This window comes from Terrapene carolina, unplaced genomic scaffold, assembly GCF_002925995.2.
Source record: "Terrapene carolina triunguis isolate 2854851 unplaced genomic scaffold, T_m_triunguis-2.0 Scaffold136, whole genome shotgun sequence".
In the NCBI taxonomy this organism is placed as follows: Eukaryota; Metazoa; Chordata; order Testudines; family Emydidae; genus Terrapene; species Terrapene triunguis.
In genome coordinates this window covers 7,208,944-7,233,772 of record NW_020664487.1, presented here as the reverse complement: position 1 = coordinate 7,233,772, position 24,829 = coordinate 7,208,944, and the positions used below count along the sequence as shown (strand labels likewise).

The following is a 24,829-nucleotide window of genomic DNA, read 5'->3' as shown; positions in this document are numbered from 1 at the left end:
CATGGGGAATAGAATAGCCGGGGGAGACTTTACTTGAGGGACGATACCTGAGCTGGGAGGGGGATGGGGCCAGGTGACACCTTTGCCCGGGAAACTGGACAAAGGCTGGAGGAGGAGCCGGGGGGGGTGGGAATGAGACGTCTGCAGTGGAGTTTCAGTTTTGGGCTGGCTGAGGAATTGGAGGGAACCCCAAGGCTGGGGTCTAAGATCCCTACCCCCCCAGAAGGACCTGACTAAGGGGTCCTGTTTATGCTTACAAGCTCTGGTTTGGACCGTGTTCCTGTCGTCTAATAAACCTTCTGTTCTACCGTCTGGCTGAGTCACGGTGAATCGCAGGAAGCCGGGGGTGCCGGGCCTGGTCTCCCCCAAACTCCATAACACTCTTCCCATGAGGCCAAGCTTTAGAGGAGAAGCTGCTACAACGCCCTCCGTGTGAATTATCCACGTAGTGGAGTGATGAGATACGTACAATCAGCCATGGCCGGGAAAGGGTCTGGGGATGCGTCATGAGATACCGACATTCCTCCCACGCCTATAGACTCGGAGCAGAGCCAGGGGCAGCGACGTGAATTCTGCTATGGCAGGACACCCCTTCCTCGCCTGCCCGCAGTGACTGCTAGAAGGAGCCATTGCCTCCAGCTGGTGCCGGGGAAGTGAAGCCCACGCAGAGCCGTACACTTACACAGTATTCAGCAGAACTGACGGGACTTCCAGCCCTGAGAAGCAGCCTCTGAGGGAGGGAGCCAGCGCATCTGAAAAGACAAGAGAGGCGGGAGTGAAACATGAGCTAGGAGGCCTCACACGCCTTCAGCTCCTGCACAAACCACATCCTGGGTCTCTGCGAAGAGGGGACAAGAGCTGGGCCCTGTTCTGGGCTCACTCTAAGTGCCAGACAGGCCTAGCCCCCAAACCCTGCTTTAAACACCATCCCCTTCCTCCGTTCTGGGCGGTTCAGAGCTGCAGCCCCAACGTTAGGTCACCCGTCCACTGCCACTTGCAAGCGGATTCCCCAGAAGGGCCAAGGACAGCACTCCTCTGCCAGAGCACACCTGTGGGGCTGGATTTGGGGCAGATCTGGGCCTCTGCCTGTGCTGTGCATCCGAAGTTGGAGCTGTGGCTTAGAACAGGGGTTCTCAACCTTTTCCTTTCTGAGCCCCCCTCCCCCTACAAAGTGCTGTAAAAACTCCACGGCCCACCTGTGCCACAACAACTGCTTGTTCTGCCTATAAAAGCCAGGGCCGGCATTAGGGGGTAGCCACCGGGGCAACTACCTGGTGCCCCACACCACAGGGGGCCCTGTGAAGCTAACTTGCTCAGGCTTCGGCTTCAGCCCCGGGGTGGTGGGACTTGGGAGCCCTGGGCTCCCGCCCCAGGTGATGGAGCTTCGGCTTTCTGCCCTGGGCCCCAGCAGGTCTAATGGCAGCCCTGCTTGGCGGCCCCCCCTAGTGGGCCCCGGACCCCTAGTTGAGAACCACTGGCTTAGAGTTCATCTTCGTGCTCACTATCCTCTTCCTGCTGCCACGTGGTCCTTCCTGCAGAGACGGTATTGCCTGAAGGCAGCTCTGACCCAAACACAAAACTAAAGGAATCAAAACCCAAGTCAGGGATCGGGGGGCGAGGGGGGCGGTAGTTTAGTGTCCCATGCTCCCTTTCCTTCGAACATGTCCCTCTCCCTGCCACGCCGGCAGATGAAAGAGGAATAGCAGTGCCTCTGCTGGCTCTACAACGTCAGAGGACCCCTTTGCACTGGCTGATCCTCCTGGCGCCAGTCACACCAACTCTAGGTATGAATGCTGAAATTGAGCATCGCAGGAGGCGCCTGCGTGGCTTTCCAGAGATGCTGCACCACGCTGCCTGAAAATGCTGTTCTGATCTGACCAGTGACTCTGAAAATATGCTCGGTTTACAAGCAAAAAGGTGGCTCCTCTAAGATCCAGCTCTGCAATCTCAGCCTAAGCTCAGACCCAATTTTTCTCATGCATTATCATTAGTAGTCTACGTTTTGCAGGCCAAAGCTGCACTTGCGAACCCCATGGCGTTGGGCAGGTTTGCAGAGCAGTGACTCGCTGGAGCTCCATCAGCAGCGCTGCACAAAGAGGCCTGGACTCGCTCGTTCGCTCTTGGCTGTTAGTTGTGCAGGGCAAAAGGGACTAAAAGCAGTGAACGCTTCTTTCAGTGACTGCAGCTAGCAGCTGGGACCCTGGCTCTGCAGAGCGGGCAGATCTGCTGAGGAAGGAGGAGGTGCCATTTTTATACAGCGCAGAACTGCATTCTAGCACATACGCGTGACAGCAAGCTTGAGGAGCTGTTGTTAAGCAACTGAGAAAGTCACTAAGATGCTAGCGTCTCCTCCACTGCTGAAAGGATGGCTTCTCCCGCCTTCGCTGCCTCCGTAGATGGGTTTAGGAAAGCAATAATGCCTGTGCTCTGAGGGGATATAGCTTCTTTCCAGCGGCACATGTAGCACCCAACACTATTAACGCTACAGATGCAGAAGGAGGGAACACCTTGAGAACTCTGCTCTGGAGAAGGCACTTGGTCAGGGTTGGCCTGCAAAGTTGCTTTTCCTCTCACAAATATGGTGGAGAGTCCCACGTGACATGCAAGGTCTGCATTAGGGCCTGAGTCTGCCCTGTGACTCCCCTTGACCTGTGAGGAGCTGCTCTGATGTCACAGGGCCTGCTGGTGTATAAGATGCTAACCAGCATGAGGGTGGCAGAAGCAGGCCTTGAAATTCTTTCCTTCTGTCCTGCATGTGCTTCATTGTGTGCCAGCTCTCTCTGGCCCCGGCCAGGCTGCACGGAACATATCCAACCGCAACCATCAGAGTGAAATTGGGCAATTTTCACTTGGCCGCTGAGCGGCCTGTCCAGCTATATGGAAACGTATCATTTCCCGCTGATGCCTTTTGTGCAGGCAGCACAAGTGAGTGAATGAGAGCAAGGCAGAAAGGAAAGACAAGAAAAGAGCCCGCTCATACCGCCAATGGGGACAGGGGCTCAGGAGGGGAAGAGTTGGGCGGGACTGGTGGGGGGAAGGGGGGAGAAGTCAAAGCAAGAGACAAAATTCAAGCCTCCACCTACATCTTGCACAATTTACCTCTAGTCAAATATTACGCTCGTCTGGGGCAGAATCCCAGGGCGAAGGCAGATTTTTTTTATACATCTTCACCCTCAAATTATGAAGCTTGAACCCAACGCCAGCTCTCCTGGCTCTGGGTTTCATTCCAGGTTAGTTGGGCCCTTTGACATGCAAAACTTGGAAGATTCTCATTGTATCAGTTTGAGGTTGGGTGAAACCTGATGATTTTGACGAAGTTTTGGGTTCATTTGAAGCCAGAAAGTCATTGCGAAATGCAGGGGCTCAAACACATGTGAATTGAAACATGGACCCTTGCACATGGAGACTATTGTTCTATGCATCCATTATGATGTCGTCAGCTTATTTCATTAATAACCAGTGAGGATGCTGTTAATGAGTCCCGAAATTTCAGACCTGAAAGCACAACTGTGCACAAATAATTTGTACATGCAAATAGGCAGTTAGATGTCTAACTGATCATTTGGATATGCAATCGCAGTAATTTCATGGACAAATTATGTGCCACAATTTTGCACACTCATTTTTAAATTTACCTTTTGATATTTCATTGTTCAGGTACTGCTGCTGCTCCCTTGGCGCTCCCTGGGGGGCCCTATCAGATTTTGGTTTGTATCCATAGCAGATCAGTGGAGTCAGAAGGGAAGGAGACATTGAGGGAGAACGGGACAGAAGCTGGTAACCAAGTGCAGCATCTGACACCACCTCCCTTCTGCAGTGTTTGGTGGAGGGATGTAGAGGTGTCAGGAGGCTGCTCTCCTCATGGGATGCATTGACTATTTCTGCCCAGGTGAAAGCCATGGATCTTGCTGAGTAAGCTCTGAGCTTGCTCTCCTGATGAAGATGGCCTGGAAAACTACTTTGGGTAAGAACTCTGGAATATCCTAATAATCACTGGTCTGAAAAATAAGGAGGGAAACTTTCTCTGCCAAAGTATTTTATTCCTAACCCCTGTGGCTGGCAGCTTTGATAGAGAGGAAAGTATCAGATTCATAGGTTATAAGGCCAGATGGGACAGACCACCATGACCACCTAGTCTGACCTCCTGCATGGCACAGACTAGAGCAGTGTTTATCAAAGTTCGGGTTGGGACCCAGTATTGGGTCACGGCATGTCAGGTACTGGGTCGCTCTGGTCAGCACTGCCGACTGGGACCTTAAAAGTCCCATCGGCGGTGCTGCCCAGCTAAGGCAGGCTAGTCCATACCTGTTTCGACACCACGTTGCACCATGGAAGCGGCCAGCAGTGGGTCCGGCTTCTAGGCGGGCTCCACGCGCTGCCCCCGCCCCGAGCACATTTGGCAGTATTAAAACTCCTGTTGTTTTAAGTATGTTACGTCAACACAGTTACTTTGATCAGCTGACCTTGTTATCTCATCCAATATCAAGTTTGTTTGACAAGACCTATTTTCCATAAAACCATGTTGGTTATTAATTATGCTGCAAGCCTTGAATTATTCACTGATTGATCTCCGGCTAACTGGCCTGTAGTTACCTTTCTAAAATCCTGGCACAACATTAGCTATTTTCGAGTCCTCTGGAACTTTCCCGGGGTTCCAAGGTTTGTTAAAAATGGATAGCAACGTTTCAGAGATCACCTCAGCCAATATCTTTTAAACTGGACTATTGGATGCAAGCTACCTGGTCCCGCTGACTTCAGAATATTTAACTCTAGCAGTTACTGTTTGTAGTTGCTTTTGCTTATGGAAAAAGGCCCACAAGGCAGCGTCTGCGTGTAGCCAGCGGACAGAGGCCGGCGGGGCGGCGTCTGCGTGTAGCCAGCGGACAGAGGCCGGCGGGGCGGCGTCTGCGTGTAGCCAGCGGACAAGGGGCAGCGCCTGTGTACCAGGTGGACAGAGTGAGCCTTTAATGTACTTCTCTTCCTGGTGGCTCAAAGGGAGACTCCACCCACCCCTAAAATGGGGGATTGCCAGCCATTTCCTATTACTGTCTTGTCTCCCCTCCCTCAGACCCAGCAGCACCCTGCCCTGACGCCCTCCCTCCCTTGCCTCCCACTACCCCGGCACCCTCTCTCTGCTCTAGGGTCATAAATGTAGGCAGGGCTTAGTGGCAGGGCAGGTCTGTGTCCTCAGCCCTGAGGCTCTCGCACAGAGCTCTGCCAGCCCTGAAAAACACGGGATCAGAGGCACTTCTCATGTCACAGCAACAGCTCCTCCTGCAGGTGCTGAAATCCTGTGACAGAATCCTACAGTCCCTCTGCAAGTTGGCAGTCCTTCCCCTGGCTGCTACCCGTCCCCAACACTCCCCCTAGGCTGTGGGCACTGCCATTGGATCCCGTCCATCTCCCACTCCATCACTGTCCTCTGCCTCTCCCTGCACCCCCCATCCCCCTGCAACCTCTAAATCAAACTCCTGATCCCCCTTGCGCTCCCCATCACAGGGCCTCTGCTGCTCCTCGCAGTCCTTGTGCCCGGCCCAGCCCCCTGAAGCATGCAGTGACAGCCACATTGCCTGTGGGCCTGGCTTCAGTCTCATTGGAAACAATGGAAGGTGGCAGACAGCTTTCTCAAGGGCAGCCTCCCTTCCCCACGCAGACAGACTGTAGGGAAATGGTGCCCAGCGTGTTGGCTTCAGCTCCATTCACTGGCGTGGCAGTTGGCGGCCATTTGGAATCAGGGACAATTCCCGTGTTGGCACCTTTCATGAGGCAGGTGCAAACAACCCAAAAGCACGAGAGCCGTGATAAAACTGTGAGAGTTGGCCCCACGGCGGACAAAACCAGCAGCTAATAACACCCAGCTCTCAAACAGCAGCCGTACGACCAGTGAGTGGAACGAGGGCGCCGATCCCGCCAAAACGCTCACAGGCCCCATTTCAAGGCAGATGAAACAATAAGGCCTCGTGCGCAAAGGCAGTTCCTCCTAGCCACGCGCGTTCCTGACTCCAGGACCTGCCCTGTAGGCTCCTGCCTACGCTTCTTTCACTTCTGCCTCGCTGGGCTTTAAAGAAAATTATTGCCCTTTCCCATCTTTCACTGGAGCGAGGGCGAGCCACTGGGTCCATGAATGCACTTACTCTATGCGGCACAGCCCTGCCCCTGGCTCCAGTCTCCGCCTCCCCAGTTTCCCTGGTGCCATTCACCAACCGGGTCTGTAAATGGGGCCATAATGGTCCCCTAGCTGCCAGGAGCATTGTGAGGGTCAGCCAGGAACATCTGGTAACTATATGGATACCTGGATGCTGTGGGCTAGAGAAGGCACCCTGGTTGGATGGCGCGGCTGAGGGGCACAGGAGGGGAACTTGTGTTGCTGTCCGTGTTCTGTGTGCTCTGTAGATCAGCAGCTTCAGTTTCTGGGGCTCTGCAGGGGCCACCTTTCCCTGTGAAAGTGCTATCAGCCTGGCCTTGCCAGGCGGACCGTGTTGTTTGGAAGGTATGTGAAATGTAGGCTGAAAGGAGCTGCCCGTATCCCTTTAACTACAGCTCGTTGTTAATCAGGTGGGCTCTGACGCTGGGAGAGACCATGGAGACCCACCGCCGTGTGGCTTGCCTCTGGCCCAAGCGGGAACATGCTACAGAGCTAGTTATGTATTATTGTATTAACAGGTGTGTTGTTAGCAAGACACGAGAAGTCATTCTTCCGCTCTACTCTGCACTGGTTAGGCCTCAGCTGGAGTATTGTGTCCAGTTCTGGGCACCGCATTTCAAGAAAGATGTGGAGAAATTGGAAAGGGTCCAGAGAAGAGCAACAAGAATGATTAAAGGTCTTGAGAACATGACCTATGAAGGAAGGCTGAAAGAATTTGGTTTGTTTAGTTTGGAAAAGAGAAGACTGAGAGGGGACATGATAGCAGTTTTCAGGTATCTAAAAGGGTGTCATAAGGAGGAGGGAGAAAACTTGTTCACCTTAGCCTCTGAGGATAGAACAAGAAGCAATGGGCTTAAACTGCAGCAAGGGAGGTCTAGGTTGGACATTAGGAAAAAGTTCCTGTCAGGGTGGTTAAACACTGGAATAAATTGCCTAGGGAGGTTGTGGAATCTCCATCTCTGGAGATATTTAAGAGTAGGTTAGATAAATATCTATCAGGGATGGTCTAGACAGTATTTGGTCCTGCCATGCGGGCAGGGGACTGGACTCGATGACCTCTCAAGGTCCCTTCCAGTCCTAGAATCTATGAATCTATGTAGGCAGCTCTCTTGCTGAATTAGCCTTCAATGCAGGCACACGACCTGGCCCAAATGCAGCCACAATGTTACTGGCCTGAGTGGAGCTGCAGTTGCTCAGTTTGAGCCTTTGGGGTTGCAGTGCTGTTCATACAGGGGCCCATACGGTGCCCATACACCATGGTTCTGTCCATCCTTCTCCCTTCCCATCCTTAAAGCAGGGGAGTGTTACCTGCTTTCAGACTCCCAGCTCTAAGCAGATTTCGAGATGGGTGTGACAGTCCCTCACTCCTTGGCCAGCCATACCCACACGCCCATTGCCCCGGCCCCCAGGACATTGGATGTACTTCCTCCTTGGGTTAATTCAGAACAAAGCTGGATCTGGAACTAGCTGGCTGCTACATGAACACTGGGAAGGGAGGTAAAGTGCCTATTTGCCTGACCCCTATTAAACAGCACTGGCGCTGTCCTAGGGCCATAGCCTATGACAGACAGATCCCTTTTTCAGTGATTTATTACTCTGAACATGACAAACATTCCTGTGTTTTCCCCCATCTAGTTCCACGTGTGTCCGTTTCCCTCGGGGCATGGCGTTACCACAGCACATCAGAGCATGCTGGAGCATCCTTCCAAGGCATTACTTGGGTACCCAGCCCAAGTACCCAGGAGCCGGCAGCAGGTAGAGCTTGCACCTGGGAAGGAGGATCAGCTGTTTCTGTATCTACTGTTTGAGGGTAATGTTATTGCTTCTCTTATTTGCCTGGGCAGCACACCACCAAAAGCCCCTGCCACTCACCTCCCCAGAGGGGTGAGGGAATGGCTGTCTTCGAATCAGCAGAGGAAATGGGAGTTTGGTAGAAAATTCTGGGCTGAATTTCCAGCAGGATAAAAGGAGATGGAGTTGTTTAACTCCCACTAGGCTTAACAGGCTCCGAATGTCTTCCCCCACCACGCTGAAATAGCCCCAATATGTAACAGAAATGTGTGTGTGTGTGGGGGGGGGGAAATAAATGGAAGCACCTACCCCTTACTTATGGTTTGCTGCCTCTGAGTCCATGAAGTCACTAGTCAAATAGGAGCGCTGGCGTTGCCTTCCTGGGATAGGTGGTAAGGGGGGGGGGCATTGCTACCACAGTGGGTTGGGGCAGAGCCAGGACAGCACATGATAGAAGTGGGGGAAAGGTACATGTGTGTAACTGCTGTCAGTGTCAGGGTGCAGCAGGTGGAGATTGGTGCATCCTGTGGGTTGGATAAAGGTGCCCAGGGGGACCCAAACTGATTAAGAGCTGGTGTTTTCCACAGAGGAAGAAAGGAAAGAATGAAGAGGGGGAGGCAGGGAGGCAGAAGACAGTCCGATGCCCACTCTGTGCCCGGGACGGGCAGCTTGCCCTGCTCCTGGAGCCGTGCTGTACCATGGCTCCCGCCTGCACCTCTGCACACTCACTCCCATGCGCTCACCATGCTCATTTGACCACCTGTCTGCTGTAACGCACTAACACAGGAAGCTAGAAAGGGTCTGCCGGCTCTGCTTAAGACTGGGCTAGCCCAGCTCTGGGCAACCAGGAGCTAGATCGCATGGCCACAGCAGGGCAGATGAGCCCCCATGGAAGCAGAACAGAATGCCATTCTCCCCCGCTGTGGTTACCTACAACACATCCTGAAAGCCAGGGACCTTCAGCACCACAAACTGGGGCCTCTGGTGCGTGAGCTAAAGAAGAACTTGGTTAGCTGGGAGAGTGCTGGGGGCTCTGAAATAATCCCTGGGTACAGCAGCTACAGAGAATGGTCTCTCGCCCTAGGCTTGTGGGTTGATGCTAGAACGGGGGGAGTAGCTCTGTAGTTCCGGTCACAGCTAGAACCCAGCGGTTCTCACAGTGGGACCTGCTGGCTCTTTATTGCCTTTGAACGCACTGCAGTGTCACTGCATTGGACAGGCCGTTGTTTCTCTCTTACTCCTAGCCCCTGGAGAGGGGGGTTAAGCAACCTTTGCCCGTCCTGAGCGTGCGTTGCTCTGGGGACTGGAGAGGCCCCTGGCGTCACTCAGACAGCCCTGGGGGGCCTGGCCTGGCTAATTGTGGCAATTTCCCCAGGCGGTGCTGTGGGGCTGCAGCACTGCCGGGAGGCCACACAGTGCTGCATGCTGTGGTCCTGCTCCTGGCACACCTCTTCTGCCCTCAGCACGCCCACTACACCAGGACTTGTATGGGGTTCCCTGCAGTGGGGGAAGCCTCTTCCCCACCCTCTTACCCCCAGAAGTGGGGCTGTTTGGGACCCTTTATGCCACTCTGGCCCTTTCAACTAGCATACGGGTGGGTGTAAGGCACTCACTCTGGGTATGTCTACACTACGGGATTAATCCGAATTTAGATAATTCGAATTTGGGAAACAGGTTGTATAAATTCGATTGTTCGCGGCCACACTAAGCACCTTAATTCGGTTTTTAACCACATTAATTCGGTGGTGTGCGGCCACACTACCCCATTAATTTAAATACAGTAATTCGGTGGTGTGCGGCCACACTAACCCTAATTCGAATTAACAAAATCGATTTAGGCGCTACTCCGCTCGTCGAGGTGGAGTACAGAAATCGATTTTAAGTGTCCTTTAATTCGAATTAACTGGCTCTGTAGTGTGGACGGGTGAAGGGTTAATTCGGATTAACGCAGCTAAATCCGAATTAAAGTCGTAGTGTAGACCAGGCCTCTGAGAGTGTGGCCCAGACCTGTGGTATAGGAAATAACCCCATCCACGGCTCTAGCATCATGACAATCTCTTGCTTGGTACAATACAAATGTGGGAATTGCTGTCTGGGAGCACGGGCTGCGTTCGGCCCTCAGATGTGTACCGCTCATCTCCTGCCCTCACTAGGGACTGCAATCTATCACTTCACTTCTATTCCTGTTTGCCTGAACTTTGCCACGGGCCAAGCCACGCTCATTATCTGAGCTACCTTCTCCCATTGGCAGTCAGTGACTCTTCATACACAGGAATATTTTTACCCCACATATGTGAATTTAGTGAAAACTGTCCCATTCTTCCTCTATTATCATCTCGCTCTGCAGGGCTCACGGCTGGCTTTTATGGTACTAACCTATACTTTGAAACTCTTCAGCTGTTAGCCACTAGGAAATTGTGTGGCTACCTGTGTTTTTAAAATCTCTTAACCATTATCCCTGCAAACCTATAAGTCTGCAGTTGTGTTTTCATTATGCTGAATAGAAACTTATCTCTGGTATCTCTTCATATACCAGCTAAAGTTCTGGCACTTTCCCTTCTAGAATAATGATAACATATTACTGTAAGTGCCTTTCATCTCTAAGAATTCCAAGCATTTGCACAAATTGAAATGCAACCGCAGAGGGGCTGGAACATGGAAGATTTTTAACAGCACGTGGCAACTCTATACAACAGTTAAAGATAGAAGGAAGCAAAGGATTTCACACCTAAATTACACTCTGCAGAGAATTTTAAGTAGGGGGAATGCCTAATTACACAAATTAAAATGTGCCCAGAGACAACTGATAGTGGGACATAGGCCATGAGATCAAATGAGAAGAAATGACCGTGAGTCTCAGGCTCACATCTTGGTGGAAAGACAATGCCTCCAGCCGCGACATGCCCTCTAGCACCAGGCTGGCTCACAACTGACAGAGGCAACGTCTGCATTCAGTCACCAGTGCCATGACCTGCAGCACGTAGGCGTGCGCAGACAGGCTCCTGCTCCAGCAATGACTTGGCCTAGCCACGCTCATCCGGGGAGAGCTCACTCAATTACAGCCCAGAAGAGTTGTTCAGAGGCCATGCTGATTTTAACTCTGTACGTTCATCTGTGCAAGATCTAATCCTGCGTCTGTTTGCTCCAGTTCCCAGAACTCTGCAATAATAAAAGCTATGAGCGAAATCATCAGATTAAGAGTGGCTGATAAAGTAGCAATAAAGCTCTCTCAAACACACTGTTTATTACTCAAGTTAGACGTGACTAAGATGCACATTAAACGATTCTGAATCTTGCGTTTGCAAACTTGTTAGAGAGGGGAGGATCATATTGCTATGTACATTTCCTTGTAATTCACCAATCCAGTAAGCTTTCTGCTCTTTTCTGTGTCTCAGACCCATCGCAGGTGCTGCCTGTCAAATGCTATTTGACAAGACAAGTATTTATCTGCCGTAATATTTATCAGCTTTCTTCCCGTAAATACCAGTATCTGAAAATCTGGACTTTCGCCCAAATCTGAAGTTGGTTTTTCAAGCAAAGGAGTTTGCCCAACCCTAATTTGAAGTAATGTTGGATTCAGCTCTCCTCCGCAAAAGGTTCGTTTCCATCTCTGTTACATGGCTCCAGCGCTTAACTGTTAGCGTTGTCGCCTAGTCAGAGCAGGGGGCTGCAAACCAGGGCTTTACTATGTGCCGCAGCAATGCTGGGCTGTGAGCCATTGGCCATGTCACTCACTCACTGTGACACGTCTTCCCAGGGGTAGAATACTAATCTACCTCATCGGGGTTAATTAATTAATGTTTAGAAAGTGCTTTCAGATCCCCAGATAACATACTAGGAAGCTCTCAATTGTTCTCCCAATTAGCTTTAATTAGAAAGTTAAATAAGGTAATTAAAAGCTGGCTGAATATTCCTGAGACAGCTTTACCCATTGGCTAGATTCCACTGGGGAGCTCTGCTTTAGGGCCGGATTCTGATCATTCAGACGCTGCACATTGTGAACTGTTACTTGTAAATAAATGGACGGAGTCTGCTCTCATTGACCTCCGTGGGGGTTTTGCCTCAGGGAAACTGATGGGGTTGGGCCAAAAGTCTTTAAAGGTACTGTGGAACTTATCTAGAAAACCCTTGTCTATTTGCAGCCACCTTCAGTGCATTGCTGAACAAAAACAGACAGGCACTGAGCAAACCCCAGCTTCTCTCGTTGCACAAGCTGAAAGAGAAGAAAACTTCTCACCAGTGGTTTTTGTAAGTCCACTTTCATTGCGGAAACACAATGATGTTATAAAATAAGCCAACGCTCCAGCCAGCGGGTGCCACGGACCGACGTTTGCAGTATGGGTCAGACGTGGCTGGGGGCCGTGGGCAAACATTCTCAGTGTAGGTCGGGCATCGCCTGGTGCTCTGGGCAAACACATTCTGAATGCGGGTCCAGAAGCAGCCAGGTGTCCCAGGCAAATATGTTCTCAGTGTGGGTCAGATGTGACCGGGTGCCCTAGGCAAATGGGTTCTCGGTGGGTCAGAGGTGGCCATTCATGCAGGAAAACGCCTCTCTGGCAAATCTGGAAACCTCTCACCTTCTTGCTAACTCCTTTTCCCCCAAAGTGAGGCTAGCAATGTAAGTATTTTGTGCAGAGCTCTCTGGAGTCTCAGCTCCTCTCTGGCGTGCTGCCTTTAAAGCCTGATTTGGGCACTAGTGGCGAGCTGTTGGATTACATGAGCCGTAGATTGCCATTTGCCCATTTTACCAAACCACCAGCCATCTTGGGCTGACTGACAGCCGTCACTAGGAGGTCCCCCACGCTGGAGTTTCAGGGCACAGACGTATTAGCATAGCTGGCCTCAGGGAATCCCCAGCCGGCACGTGGCAAAAGCCAGTGCTGTTAGCCCTCGTTTTCCTAATTACAAAGTTCATGCCCATCTTTTATGTGCATTAAAAATAAGTAATAATCCACTGCCCTGGAAAAGTCATTGGCACATATTACTAACAGTCCTTTATAAATATGGCCTACGTCTATCTCATAGCAAATAATCTGACCACCAACCGGCACACTAACAATTTACCTTTCCGTTTGTTTGCCCACCACTAGATCCCAACACTGCTAGCGCAGAATAGGGACCAGTATGAGTTACAGGAGCACAAAACATCATCTGCAACGACCAGCCTCTGTGCGGCTTCAGTCTCATAACTTACGTGGCCTGGTTTCATTTGCAGTTTTGTAAACGCAGTCACCTGTGGGGCTGAGCCCTTGAATGCGTATAAGGCCAGCAGGGACCATTGTGATCATCTGGTCAGACCCCCAGCATAGCACAAACCCTATGACCCCACCCGGGATTCCTGCATCCAGCCCAGTTAGCGTGTGGTTAAACTGGAGTGGCTCTGTTAGAAAGATACACCCAATGAATGGAGAATCCACCACACGCCAGTGGTTAATTTTCCTGCATTCACCAAACGATGCAGACTCCCATTTCTACCTGAACCACCCAATGCTCCCTCCCATAACAAGCCTGGACTCGCACCGGGGTTGGAAAACACTACCTGCCACCTCCGTGTGGCTCCCTGCCCCAGCCAGGCTCAGAGAAGGGAAGTGTGAGGCCAGGTCTCAGACCTGGCCAGCCACATGACTTTTATACCCACAGCATAGCCATTGGGTGCCGTCCTGCCACATGTACTCCCAATGAGCAGTGCCTTACTTTGCCGGCATGTCCATAGAAATCAGTGGGGCCGAGCCCGGAGACGGGATTGCTCCGTGTGAGTACGGGTGGCAGAACTGGGTAACTAGAGCTGTGCAGCTGAGATTTCACTCCAAGGTTTCAGGGAAGCTCTGATCTGGGTTCTGGTTCAAGCCCAAGGGGACGATGTGGCCCAGTTGCAAGGCCTGTGTCTGCATCCCTGCTGGTTTGCTCTGGTTTTGGTGAGCCCCAGCAGACTGATCACCCACAGGAGCCACTGGCCAGCTGAGCATATACATCCAAGGGACACTCCCCACCAACCAAATCACATGTCACCACCATGGCCCTTCCCCTGCACTAGTCCTTGGCTCAGTCCTCCCCCGGTTGAATCAGACTCACTCTTCTCACCCCATGCCATGCTGCACAGTGGGGACAAGAGAGGCGGGGGGACAGGGAAGGTTGTTGCTTGGGCGAGGAGGTTGACAAGGAGGCATGGCCTGCCTGCCTTCTCTCTGCCCCCCGCCCTGGCATGGACAGCCTTCCTCGGGCCCATTTCTCCTAGCAACGGGGCTGCCTGTGAATGAGCCTCTCCCACCAGCGCTAACTGGGCATTGCTTTCAGGAACGCCCTCGAGCAGACTGAGATGTTCGAGAGGCTCCGGCCGCGCCGCGCCGTTTGGGAGCAGCCAGGCGTGCTCAGCCTGCTGGCAGGCCAAGTCCACAGTGAGTGCTCGTCATCCATATTTAATTATTGCTTTTGCTCGTTAATTTTTAACTACAGTACTCCTGCTATCAAGGGCCATTAGGGGTCCCAACTTCAGGGTTCAACAAGCAGAAAAGTGCTTGTGACAGAGTGTACATTACTTGGTGTTTCTGCCTTCCACTTTGCTGGGCTGCGTTAGCCAGCAGACTGCTCCACCGCTGGTTGTGAATAAAACATGGCCCTCCGTTTGGAGTTCCTTTTCCTTTTCATCCCTGTCACAGTCACTTTGCCTCACGCTGAAGTTCGTGAGCTCACTTGAGTTCCTGCCTTTCCACGAACTAACTGAATTTCTGTAGGGAACGTCCCTGCATTACCAGCTGGAAGTGCTGGTTCAACGGGTCTCTCTAGCGGGAGGCCTGGCGCTGGCAAGCCAGCTGCTTGGACATACGTTGCCAAGGGGGAGGAAATCCAGTGTCAAATGGTTCCACCCCTCCAGGGCCAGGGCCTGCTAAATTACTGAGTTAGCAAGCGGCTGGGTCTGTCCTATGCCCCTGGATCCTGGCCTGTTGGTCCAGTCCAGGCCCCTCTCTTGAGAATCTAGAGGCTAAGTTTAAGCCAGCCTTTCCAAAAGCAAACACTGGGAGCTGCTGGGTATTGGGGTCTTTTGAAAAACTGGCCCATAATCAACTCATGTATTTAGAGCCTCCCTCCCCAGCTGCCACACGTTAAGCAATGACCCCTGCCCTTCCTGGGCAGGGGAAACAAGGAAAGGCCTTGGGTTTTATACTGAGCCTTGCACTGCTGCCCTACATGATAGCCTGGCGTGGCTATTTGTCCACCAGTCCGGCCCTTTAATGCACAGCAAGGGAAAAGAACCTTTACAGACCAGAACAGAAACGCATGATCCTATTGGTCCCTTCAGGCCCTAAAATCTCTGAATCTAGCAGTGAGTTTTGTTCTCACTGTCTGGTGGCTTTTCATCCTGAACTGACATGTACCCCCCACTCAACACTTTCAGTCGCAGACCGATCCGCAGCAGCAGCGTGACTGGGAATTCTCCCACGTTTACCCTTGATCTAGGTCACCCTTTCTACATTTTCAGCCTCCCTCGCTAGTCGGTAACCCTTGGGCTCAGCTCCCGTGGAAATGCATTCAGCATAAATATTGGAAGGAGGACAATTACCCACAGACGGGGGAGCAGCTACAGCCAGGGGTGGATTTACTAGGCATTGCAGAAAGTAGTTCGAGAAGCGCTCTTCCCTCACATGCGTGGCTGACAGGGTACAGGGAACGGCCCTTTCCCGGAAGGGGCTGTGATATCACAGTTGAGTGTGACAGCTCTAAAGGCGAGAGGCTGGCTCTAAAATGGCCTCTCTCATTGTGCTCGTGCACTTTCCAAAGGTGGCCTAGTCTATGTCTAACTCCGGTGTCACCTGCTGATGGAGACGGAGGAACAAAAGAATCTGCAGTGACCGGAGCTAGCTATGAAATCTCAAAACTGAACTCACCGCGGGCCCAAACTGAGCGGCAGCAAAGTGAACCCTGGCCTAGCTCAGAGGATCAACTTGCAGGTTGGCTTGGTAGTAGGGCACCTCAGTGGCCACAGCTTGCAGGCATGTAACACCCAGCCCTTTGGTTTAGGTAGCAGCACCAGGAAATGCCTACACATCTCTGACGGTCATTTTGGGAAGTGCTGTTCATGGGATCATATGGATGAACAGCTCTTCTTTGGCTGCCTGGTGCTGCCTCACGTGCTCTGCTCTCTGTGTTGTGTTGGGACATAGGGTGGAGGAGAAGGGAGTCACAAACAGCAGTAAGACTTGCCTCGCTCCTGTTGCTTATCTCAGTGTGAACGCTCCTGGGCTGCTGTCCATTCTGCCCCTTAGGAACCTACACTGCTCCATAACATGTTGGAATAGGGTTTCTGTCTGTCCTTCTGTGGAATTCACACTGCTTGACTCTCTCTTGGGCTGTAGGTTGCTCAAAGTGTAATGTCATGGAAATCACTAGCATCTCCTCCAGCTTAGCTACTCAGATACTCCATGCATGACTACATGTATCTGTATGCAAGATCAGACGAGCATCAACATATGGCAGCGGGGAGGGATAGCTCAGTGGTTTGAGCATTGGCCTGCTAAACCTAGGGTTGTGGGTTCAAGCCTTGAGGGGGCCATTTAGGGATCTGGGGCAAAAATCTGTCTGGGTCCTGCTTTGAGCAGGGGGTTGGACTAGATGACCTCCTGAGGTCCCTTCCAACCCTGATATTCTATGTGGATTGTTAATGCAGGAAAAGTCCCTCCAGAAGCCAGGCTACTGAGACACATGCAGTTGCTATCAAGGAGTGATAAAACATGTCTCTGATGGAAGGAGTTCCCCAGCTTTGGTAACATCGTGCTGCACACTTGGCCCCTCAGGGGGGTGGAAACTCGATGTGCTTGGTGGTGGTTGCCACTTACATGTAGCTGTCGTCACATGTGGCCAGCTCACAGCAGAGAATCACCTGGCCCCTGGCCTGCAGGAGTCAGCGTCGGAAGGTTTCAAGAACTAAGACTACAGTCACTAAGGTTTCTGGTAAGTAATTTTTCAGGGCATGATCAAAAGTGAGTTCTTCTGTTCTCTCTTCCATCATATCATTTAAGAAACTGGCACCCAACTTATTCAACCCATAGTGCCTGGGAGCCTTATTCAACCCTTGCCTGCACCGTGCCTGGAGTCTCACCTTTCATTCGCCTGGGATCACCTGAACCCAGAATGTTTCTGGGGCTGTTGCAAATCCTCGTCTCCTTGCTCACATTGCCCTCCTTAGAGCAGAGCTGGGTAGCAGCTGCAAAAATGTACCCCAAGCAGACCCTGGGCACCCCAGACCTAAGCTGGGGGAGAATGACCCATCCCCCCACACTTTTGTCCACAGCCTAGCAGACCTGCCAGGGATGGGACAGGCAAAGGGCCTGAACTCCTCTCAGCAGCGGCGGTGGCTACTGACCTGGAAACACCGGTGGGTGAGGTGGAGGGAGCACTATTAATCAGGCATCGTGCACCAGCAAACACCATCCCAGTAACCAATTGCAGCTACAGCACATTGGTCTGTCCACGCAGTGACAGCTGTCCCTGTAGCTCAGGAGTAGATCACCTGCCTTGGAGTCGGGAGCCCTGAGATCTAGGCTACAGCACCAAACTCCTGACCTCACAGATGGCCAACTCCAAACACACCCAGCCACACAAAGACACACCACACCGATTGCCTTCCAGAGAATTAGCCGCAAGAGCCAGTTTGGGCTGCACAGTACGTATATCCAGAGGCACATATGTCCAGGGTTCTTCAATACCCGGTAGATTCTAGAACTGCCTCCGGTGGCCTTTGTGTGAAGGAAAGTGAAAGGATTAAGGAAGAGAGAGGTGTCTGGGATACATCAGGCAGTGTGTGCTATCACCTCGGGAAGCCTGTCCCCACCCGTCCCCTGAGGATGTGTCAGCTTGATTGGGGTGAGATCATTAATCGTCTGGAGGAGTGTCGGTTAGCCGGACAGGGGTTAGTTGGACAGGGTGCGCTGGGGGACCAGCTTCGAAAGGACTGGTGGTAGAGTGAGTGAAGTTGTGGCTGGTTGGTATAAATTACCTGGGCATGCAGTGAAGCGGGATAGGTGAAAGCAGGAGGAGGTAGAGCAGGTGCTAACTCCGCTGGGTACAGAGGGTACGGCGCCCACACTTCAGGGCTACTGGGATAAAGTGCAGGCACTGTGAGCTCATCTGCAAGAAAAGAATAAGGAGAGTTCATGGTTACAAAACAGCAATGTTCAAAACAACCGAACAAGAGAGCTCGCTTCACATCAATCAACTCCTCCGGCAACTGTTACCTAAGCACAGAGGGAAAAGCCAAAAGACCAGGGGGAAAAACACTGCTCTGGAGGAGGGTTTCGGAGCCCCAGGGATCAGAGCAGGACTGTGTGCTAACGTGACAGGGCAGCGGTGGGAGAGTAGGTGACTGGGATGACGGTATGACAGCTGGCAGAAGAAACTCCCCCTCGGACGGACTTGTACTGTGCGGGGACCGGGGTTCCCGCAACGGGACCGTTTACCTGCCAGAACACTGAGCCCTTTCACAACTGACGGGAGGTGTTTCGCTGTCAGAGTCGCTCCGAGGGGGAGCATTTCCCCTGGGTGGAGACTGTTACCCATAGTTACAGGCTGAGCCATCGACCTGGTTTGCAGGGCCAGGCAGGACCCTGCACCGTTTGGTGATGCAAGGCAGCAAGCAGTAAGAGAGACACACAAACAGACTGAGTGCTGACTCTGCCCGGGGCGTGTGTGACAAAGGCACTACAGTGATTGGGATGCACCGTAGGCCAGCCAGGGCAGGGAGGTAGGTCCTGGGTCGTGCCCCCCTGCTCAGAGTCTGGGGCCACTGCACCCTCTGCCACAGGCTGGGACACCACTTTGGCCTGCGCTAGGGTGCATCCACACTGGCCTTGCCCTTTCCTGCCCCAGGGCATCCCCCCACTCCACCTTGGGGCTCCTGCGGAGGTGGCACAGAACTGGTTCTGTGCATGGTGCGCAGGCCCCTTGAGCCAGCCTGACAGGGGGAAAGGGGTGACAGAGCAATGATGGGTCTAGAAGAACTCAAACCATTACAAACACGGGCATTTGCAGAGGGGCCAAGCATGAGTTCTGCTGGCTAGTGGGAAAGGGAAGTTGATGGTGTCGTCGCTTTGGGAGTTGCCAAAGGTGCACAGCTGGGGCCCGACCACCAAGAGAAATCCTCTGCCCATTATGCCATATGGGAAACAAGGAGAGGCGCAGAAGAAGGCAGATGGGGGACAAGGAGGAGGATGGCTGGGGGGAAATGGCAGCTAGTGGCCATCTGGCCATCTCCCTGTCTCTTTCTAGTATCCTCAATCAATGGGGTCTCTACAGGCAACACTCTCAGTGGGAAGTGTCTACGGGGCACATGGTAGTGCAGCCAGGGACAAAGGGCAGCAGAGCAGACCCAGATGGTTGGTAGTGCCGCCGTGGCAGAGTTACAAAGGGATCTCACTAAACTGGGTGACTGGGCAACAGAATGGCAGATGAAATTCAGTGTTGATAAATGCAAAGTAATGTGCATTAGAAAAAATAATCCCACTGAACATGCAAAATGATGGGTCTAAATTAGCTGTTACCGCTCAAGAAAGAGATCTGGGCGTCATTGTGGATAGTTCTCTGAAAACATCTGTTCCATGTGCAGTGACAGTCAAATGTTAGGAGCCATTAGCAAAGGGATACATAATAAAACAGAAAATATAATAATGCGGCTGTATAAACCTATGGTATGCCCACACCGCAAATACTATGTACAGTCCTGGTCACCCTGTCTCAAAAAAGATATATTAGAATAGGAACAGCTACAGAGAAGGGCAACAAAAATGATTAAGGCTATGGAACAGCTTCCACATGAGAGATTAAAAAGACTGGGACTCTTTCGTTTAGAAAAGGGGCAACTAAGGGGAGAGATGATAGAGGTTTATAAAATCATGACTGGTGTGAAGAAAGTGATAAGGAAGTGTTATTTACTCCTGCTCATAACAGAAAAACCAGGAGTCACCTGCTGAACTTAACAGGCAACAGGTTTAAAACAAACATAAGGAATGCACAGTCACACAACGCACACTCAACCTGTGGCACTCATTGCCAGGGGATGTTGTGAAGCCCAAGACTATAACAGGGTTCAAAAAAGAACTAGATAAGTTCATGGACTATAGAACCATTAACGGCTATTAACCAGGATGGGCAGAGACGCAACCCCATTCTATGGATGGCCCTAAACCTCTGACTGCCAGAAGCTGGGACTAGACAACAGGAGACGGATCACTTGATAAGTGCCTTGGTCAGTTCCATTCCCTCTGGGGCACCTGGCACTGGCCAGTCAGAAGACAGGATACTGGGCTAGACGGACCATTGGTCTGACCCAGTATGACCGTTCTTATGTTCCCGTGAGAACCCCCACGGGTCTGGGTAAGGCATTTCAGTGTTTGTGGTCCCAGATTGGATTGCATTTATCTGTAAAAACACATTCATTTTTTTCCATATTTTTCCTTGTGGTTCTTCAGGTGCCCTCACTGTGCATGTCTTAACAAGTTCGGATTTCTTTTAAGTGTACTCTTAACTGTGAATTTTCTGGGTTTAACACACTTGGTTTGGGGGTATTTATAGAATCTCTGTAATTTTTTTACCCTTAAATTACTGATACATAATCTCAACATAACTCCATTTTAAGTTTTTTTTTTTTTAATTTCCTTAGTTTGGTAAAAATTATTTAAAATGTTATATGTGAATACTTACATGAGAGACCCAAAGAGCATGCTGCCATGTGATATTTCTAATTATCTGAAGCTACATAGACGCCCTTAAACCATAGTTTAAATGTTAACTTCTAAGGACAGCTTCACCAGTACACCAGACCAGCACAAAGAAGCTGGAATGCACCAATCACTTTAGCTGCTTTGCATCACTGAAGCAGACACGGCACACTGGTGAAGCCAGCCCTGATTTGCCACTGACCTATTGTTTCGAGGGCTGTGTTAGTGAGACGGCACCATGAGAAGGGGGGCAGGGGCAAGCCAGTGCCTGAGTCCAATTGTCTGTGCTTTAAAGGCTCCCGCTTTGCTTGTGTCTCAGCGCACACGGGAGCCGAGGCAGCAGTGCTATGAGAAACCTTTCAGGTGCTGACATCTGGGCTAGCAGGTAGCCACAGAAAAGCAGTTGGGCCAAATAATCTACGAATGAAGATTCTGGACGTACGTCCACTCTCCATCCTATCCCTGAGTCATTACAGACAACCCAGTGCTGAATGCAGATTAGCTGCAGAGGAAGAATGGTGACTGGTTGAGTCACCTGTGATGTCAAAATGGCCTCACATAAAAGTTACCTGAGCTATAGGGCCTGCCTGTAGCCTGTATAATAATAGCAATTAGAGACAACTACCACTGATGACTTAGCTCCATTTCTTCCAATATAGCCTATGTGCAAGATCCTCATTAACTTTCCCTATGGAGAGAGTTTGAAGAGTATATGTGCTAGTCTGTTGTTAGGATCATTTTGGGACAAAGAAAAGTCTGACAGATGCTACGTTTCTTTAAGGGTCCAGTTTTTAATTAATTTTAACTCACATTTGATCCTCCTTAGCTGCGTGAGTGTCGCCAGCCCTAGACCCTCCCGGACATGGGGGCCTTGACTTTCCCCGGCCACAGGGACCTTGCCAGGCTAAGAACCTCCCCAGCCATGGGGGTCTTACCAACCCTAGGCCTTCCCCAGTCACAGGGGCCTTGCCAGCCTCAGACCTTCCCCAGACGCGTGAGCCCTGCCAGCCCTAAACCCTCCCCCGCCACAGGAGCATCACCAGCCTTAAACCCTCCCCAGCCATGGGGGCCTCGGCCCCCCCCGACCTTCCCCAGCCATGTGGGTCTCCCCCGCCCAAGACTCTCCCCCCAGCCGCACGAACCTTGCCAGCCTTAGGGAGGTGATAGCTTAGGGTTTTTCTCAGCACTCACAGGGTAGTTCAGCTGAGATGTGGCATGGGGAGAGCCTGGGTCCCAAGCCCTCATTGTCCAGTGTGTGCTGGCCTGGCCTGGCAGCTTCCAGCCCATTTTATGCTCTGTAGGAAGCAGGATCTCTCCAAGGAGTCACAGGAGCTGGCCTTCCTCTCGGGCCCAGTCCCAGACCATTTCCAACAGAGGCTCTCTTCGGAGAGAAGTCCTAGGAAACTGCTGGCATGCGGTATTCAGACACAGCAGGTCCTGTCAGGGATGGGAGGGCCAGATCCTCAGCTGGTGTAAATCAGACTGATCATTTGACATCAGTGGAGCTCTGCTGATTTACGCCCGCCGAGGAGCATGCCAGGAAGGCTCAGTACAAGCCCCTTTAAGGCTGTTCTGCCCTATTGCATATCTGACAAGAACACCAGCCTTGCAAAACTGCTGCAATTGCTAGATAATTCCCTTGTTTTAGAACCTGCCTGTTTTAATTTACTGTTTTCCTAGGGTTAGTTGTGAGCCTTCAGTTTACTGATCTGTGTAGACGCCACAGGAACGCCACAGCTGTGAATGATTTAACAGCATCATAAATTATTTGTGGGGTAACAACCATGGAAAAAGGTGCTTGCCCAAAAAGATAAATAACAGTAGGGAAGCTGATACCAAGTTTAAGCTTCTGATTAAACGGTGGGATTTATTACTCCCAGGGCTTGCATTACTTACGCATACTGAACTTTATTGGAGGTTTATTTACAGCTAATGCTTAGGACCTGATTCATTCATGAGGTTTTTTTTTCCATAAAAAGAAGCATATTCAATTTTTCTGCCAGCGGCAGCTGATCAGAAACAGCAAGGGAGCGTGGTCCCACTCAGAACATGGTGCTGTTCACTTACTAGTAAATGCTCCCTGATCAGAAACCACAATATTCTTTCAACATAAAAAAAAAAAAAGCTTGAAAAAATGACTTCACTGTTAGCTGCTTTTTTGTGGTACCAGTGCAGTGTAACCTGCAGGAACGGATGCGCTGCTGTCCCAGGCGTAACATGGGATGCTGCTCATACTTTGCCTGTTTCCTGGATGGACAGAGCACTTTCCTCTCCAGAACTTTTCATGGACACTAAGGGCATAGGTTCAAGTGCTTAGCACCCACACTGGGACCAGGTTTTCCAAAGAGCTCAGTACCCAGAAGCTCCACTGTGATAGATACGGACAAATTCTCAGCAGACCTCTGCATGTTGGGAGCCAAGCTCTTCGGCCAATCTGGCCCTGACTGTGTGTGCTGAATAGTTCTGAAAATCTGGTCCTAAGTGCATCTAAAGACTTCACTGTCTCATTGTTTGCGTGTGCTCCCCCCGTCTGCCTGTATCCACCTGCTGTCTCTGGTCTTATACTTTGATTGTAAACTCCTTGGGGCAGGGTCTGCCTTTCTGTTTTGTGTTGGGGGGATGGATAGCTCAGTGGGTTGAGCATGGGCCTGCTAAACCCAGGGTTGTGAGTTCAATCCTTGAGAGGGCCATTTAGGGATCAGGGGGCAAAAATTGGGGCTTGGTCCTGCTTTGAGCAGGGGGTTGGACTAGATGAGGTCCCTTCCAACCCTGATACTCTATGATTCTATGTATAGCCTGGTCTGCACCTGCAGCTTCTAGGCACGACCACTAAATAAGAAGTGAGATGACTGTATCCTAGTGTCTACCTACAAGGAGGCAGAGTGGACATTGTGCAGGCAGCCTTAATGCCGGCATTTCCAGATTCTCAAGGGTTTCTTTTGCTAGCCTTGTGTAGGCTACTCTACCGAACGTTTTATATACACACACGTAGACTGAATTACATCCAACGATACTGCTGGAGAGGGTTCCGAGACAGAGGGAGATGAACATCTCGCGTACATGGGCTGAGTCAGAAACAACAAATCTGAACCATCAAAGGCAGAAAGCGATGAGAAATTCCAGGCTCATTTTTTTAAAATTTAAAAAAAAAAAACCCATCAAAAAGGACAAACAAACAAGTGTCTGAGTTCAGGGAGATGCCCAGGCTCTTTGCAGCGAGCTGCCTGCTTCCCTGCATTTACCACCAGCACAGCCGCAATGGGATGATGTTACAAACCCATCGCTTTTGGAAGCTCTCCCATTCAGCCAATGGGTGACGATACTCCCCTTGGTAGCACTTTCCCCTCGCACACCCAAAGCAGCCCCCGCACTCAGTTCTCAGAAGAGAACGTGCACAGCTTTGTTTGCATGTTACCCGTGGCCCCCGTCCTTGGGTATCAGCCTGGCAGTGCGGTCAGTGCAGCCCTCCGAGGTGGTTGCTGCAGGCAAAGCTGCAGGTGCACCGTGTGGCTGGTAACGGCTTTGGTTGGGCTTCATTTCTGGGTGAACCAAACATCCCTTTGAAAGACAAATCCTGAAGGGTCGTTGTCAGACTGACTGGCTTGACAATGGCCTTTTAGCAACCAACAAGGTTTAAAAACGCTGTAGAGAGAGACCCCCTTTGTTCAAAGCCTTCTAGCTTTCCCCACGCTGCCCCCCTGCTCTCCAACTCACCCCTCCCACCAGCTTGTGCTATCTGAACAGTGGTGCGAACAAGCAGCTGTTCCATCCTCATTCCTCCACTAGAAATCATTGATACCCTGTGACCTTCATCATCACAATTGCCAAGCCTTGCACAGCTCCCTGTCTGACACTGTATGCAAATTAGTTGATGCGTTAATTTGCAAATACTTTGCATATTACACTAAACTTCAGCTTCACATTGTTTTGAAGAGATGTGGATTTACTGTTGGTGAAAGGTATTGCTTTGCCAGCTTGGGTCACTGCAGGTCTCTGTTCAACTAGAGGGCTGTTCCCCCACATGCTGCTCTGCCACCCTGCCCAACTCCGATCTGTTGGGGTCATCCTCCATGCAGGGCCGGCTCTAGGATTTTTGCCGCCCTAAGCAAAAACAATGTTGGCCGCCCCCCCCCCCCGTTTTTTAATTACCCCACCCCCGACCCCACCTCAACTCCGCCCCTTCCCC

The 24,829-nt window shown here is 51.3% G+C and overlaps 1 protein-coding gene across 2 annotated transcripts in view; it reads right to left on the bottom strand.

Annotated features, from left to right (window-relative positions):
- The window catches only part of RBPMS (RNA binding protein, mRNA processing factor), a 120,888-nt gene that overhangs the window by 12,581 nt on the left and 83,478 nt on the right, over positions 1–24,829 (bottom strand). The window contains exons 6-7 of one of the 2 annotated variants that reach the window (XM_024205153.1): positions 17,928–18,058; positions 683–752 (exon numbers count right to left, since the gene is read on the bottom strand). In XM_024205153.1, coding sequence (XP_024060921.1) covers positions 690–752; positions 17,928–18,058 — 194 coding nt within the window. In that variant the 3' untranslated portion in view covers positions 683–689. Of the gene's footprint in view, positions 1–682; positions 753–17,780; positions 18,059–24,829 lie in introns of those variants that run through there. The other variant, XM_024205152.1, reaches the window with a different exon arrangement.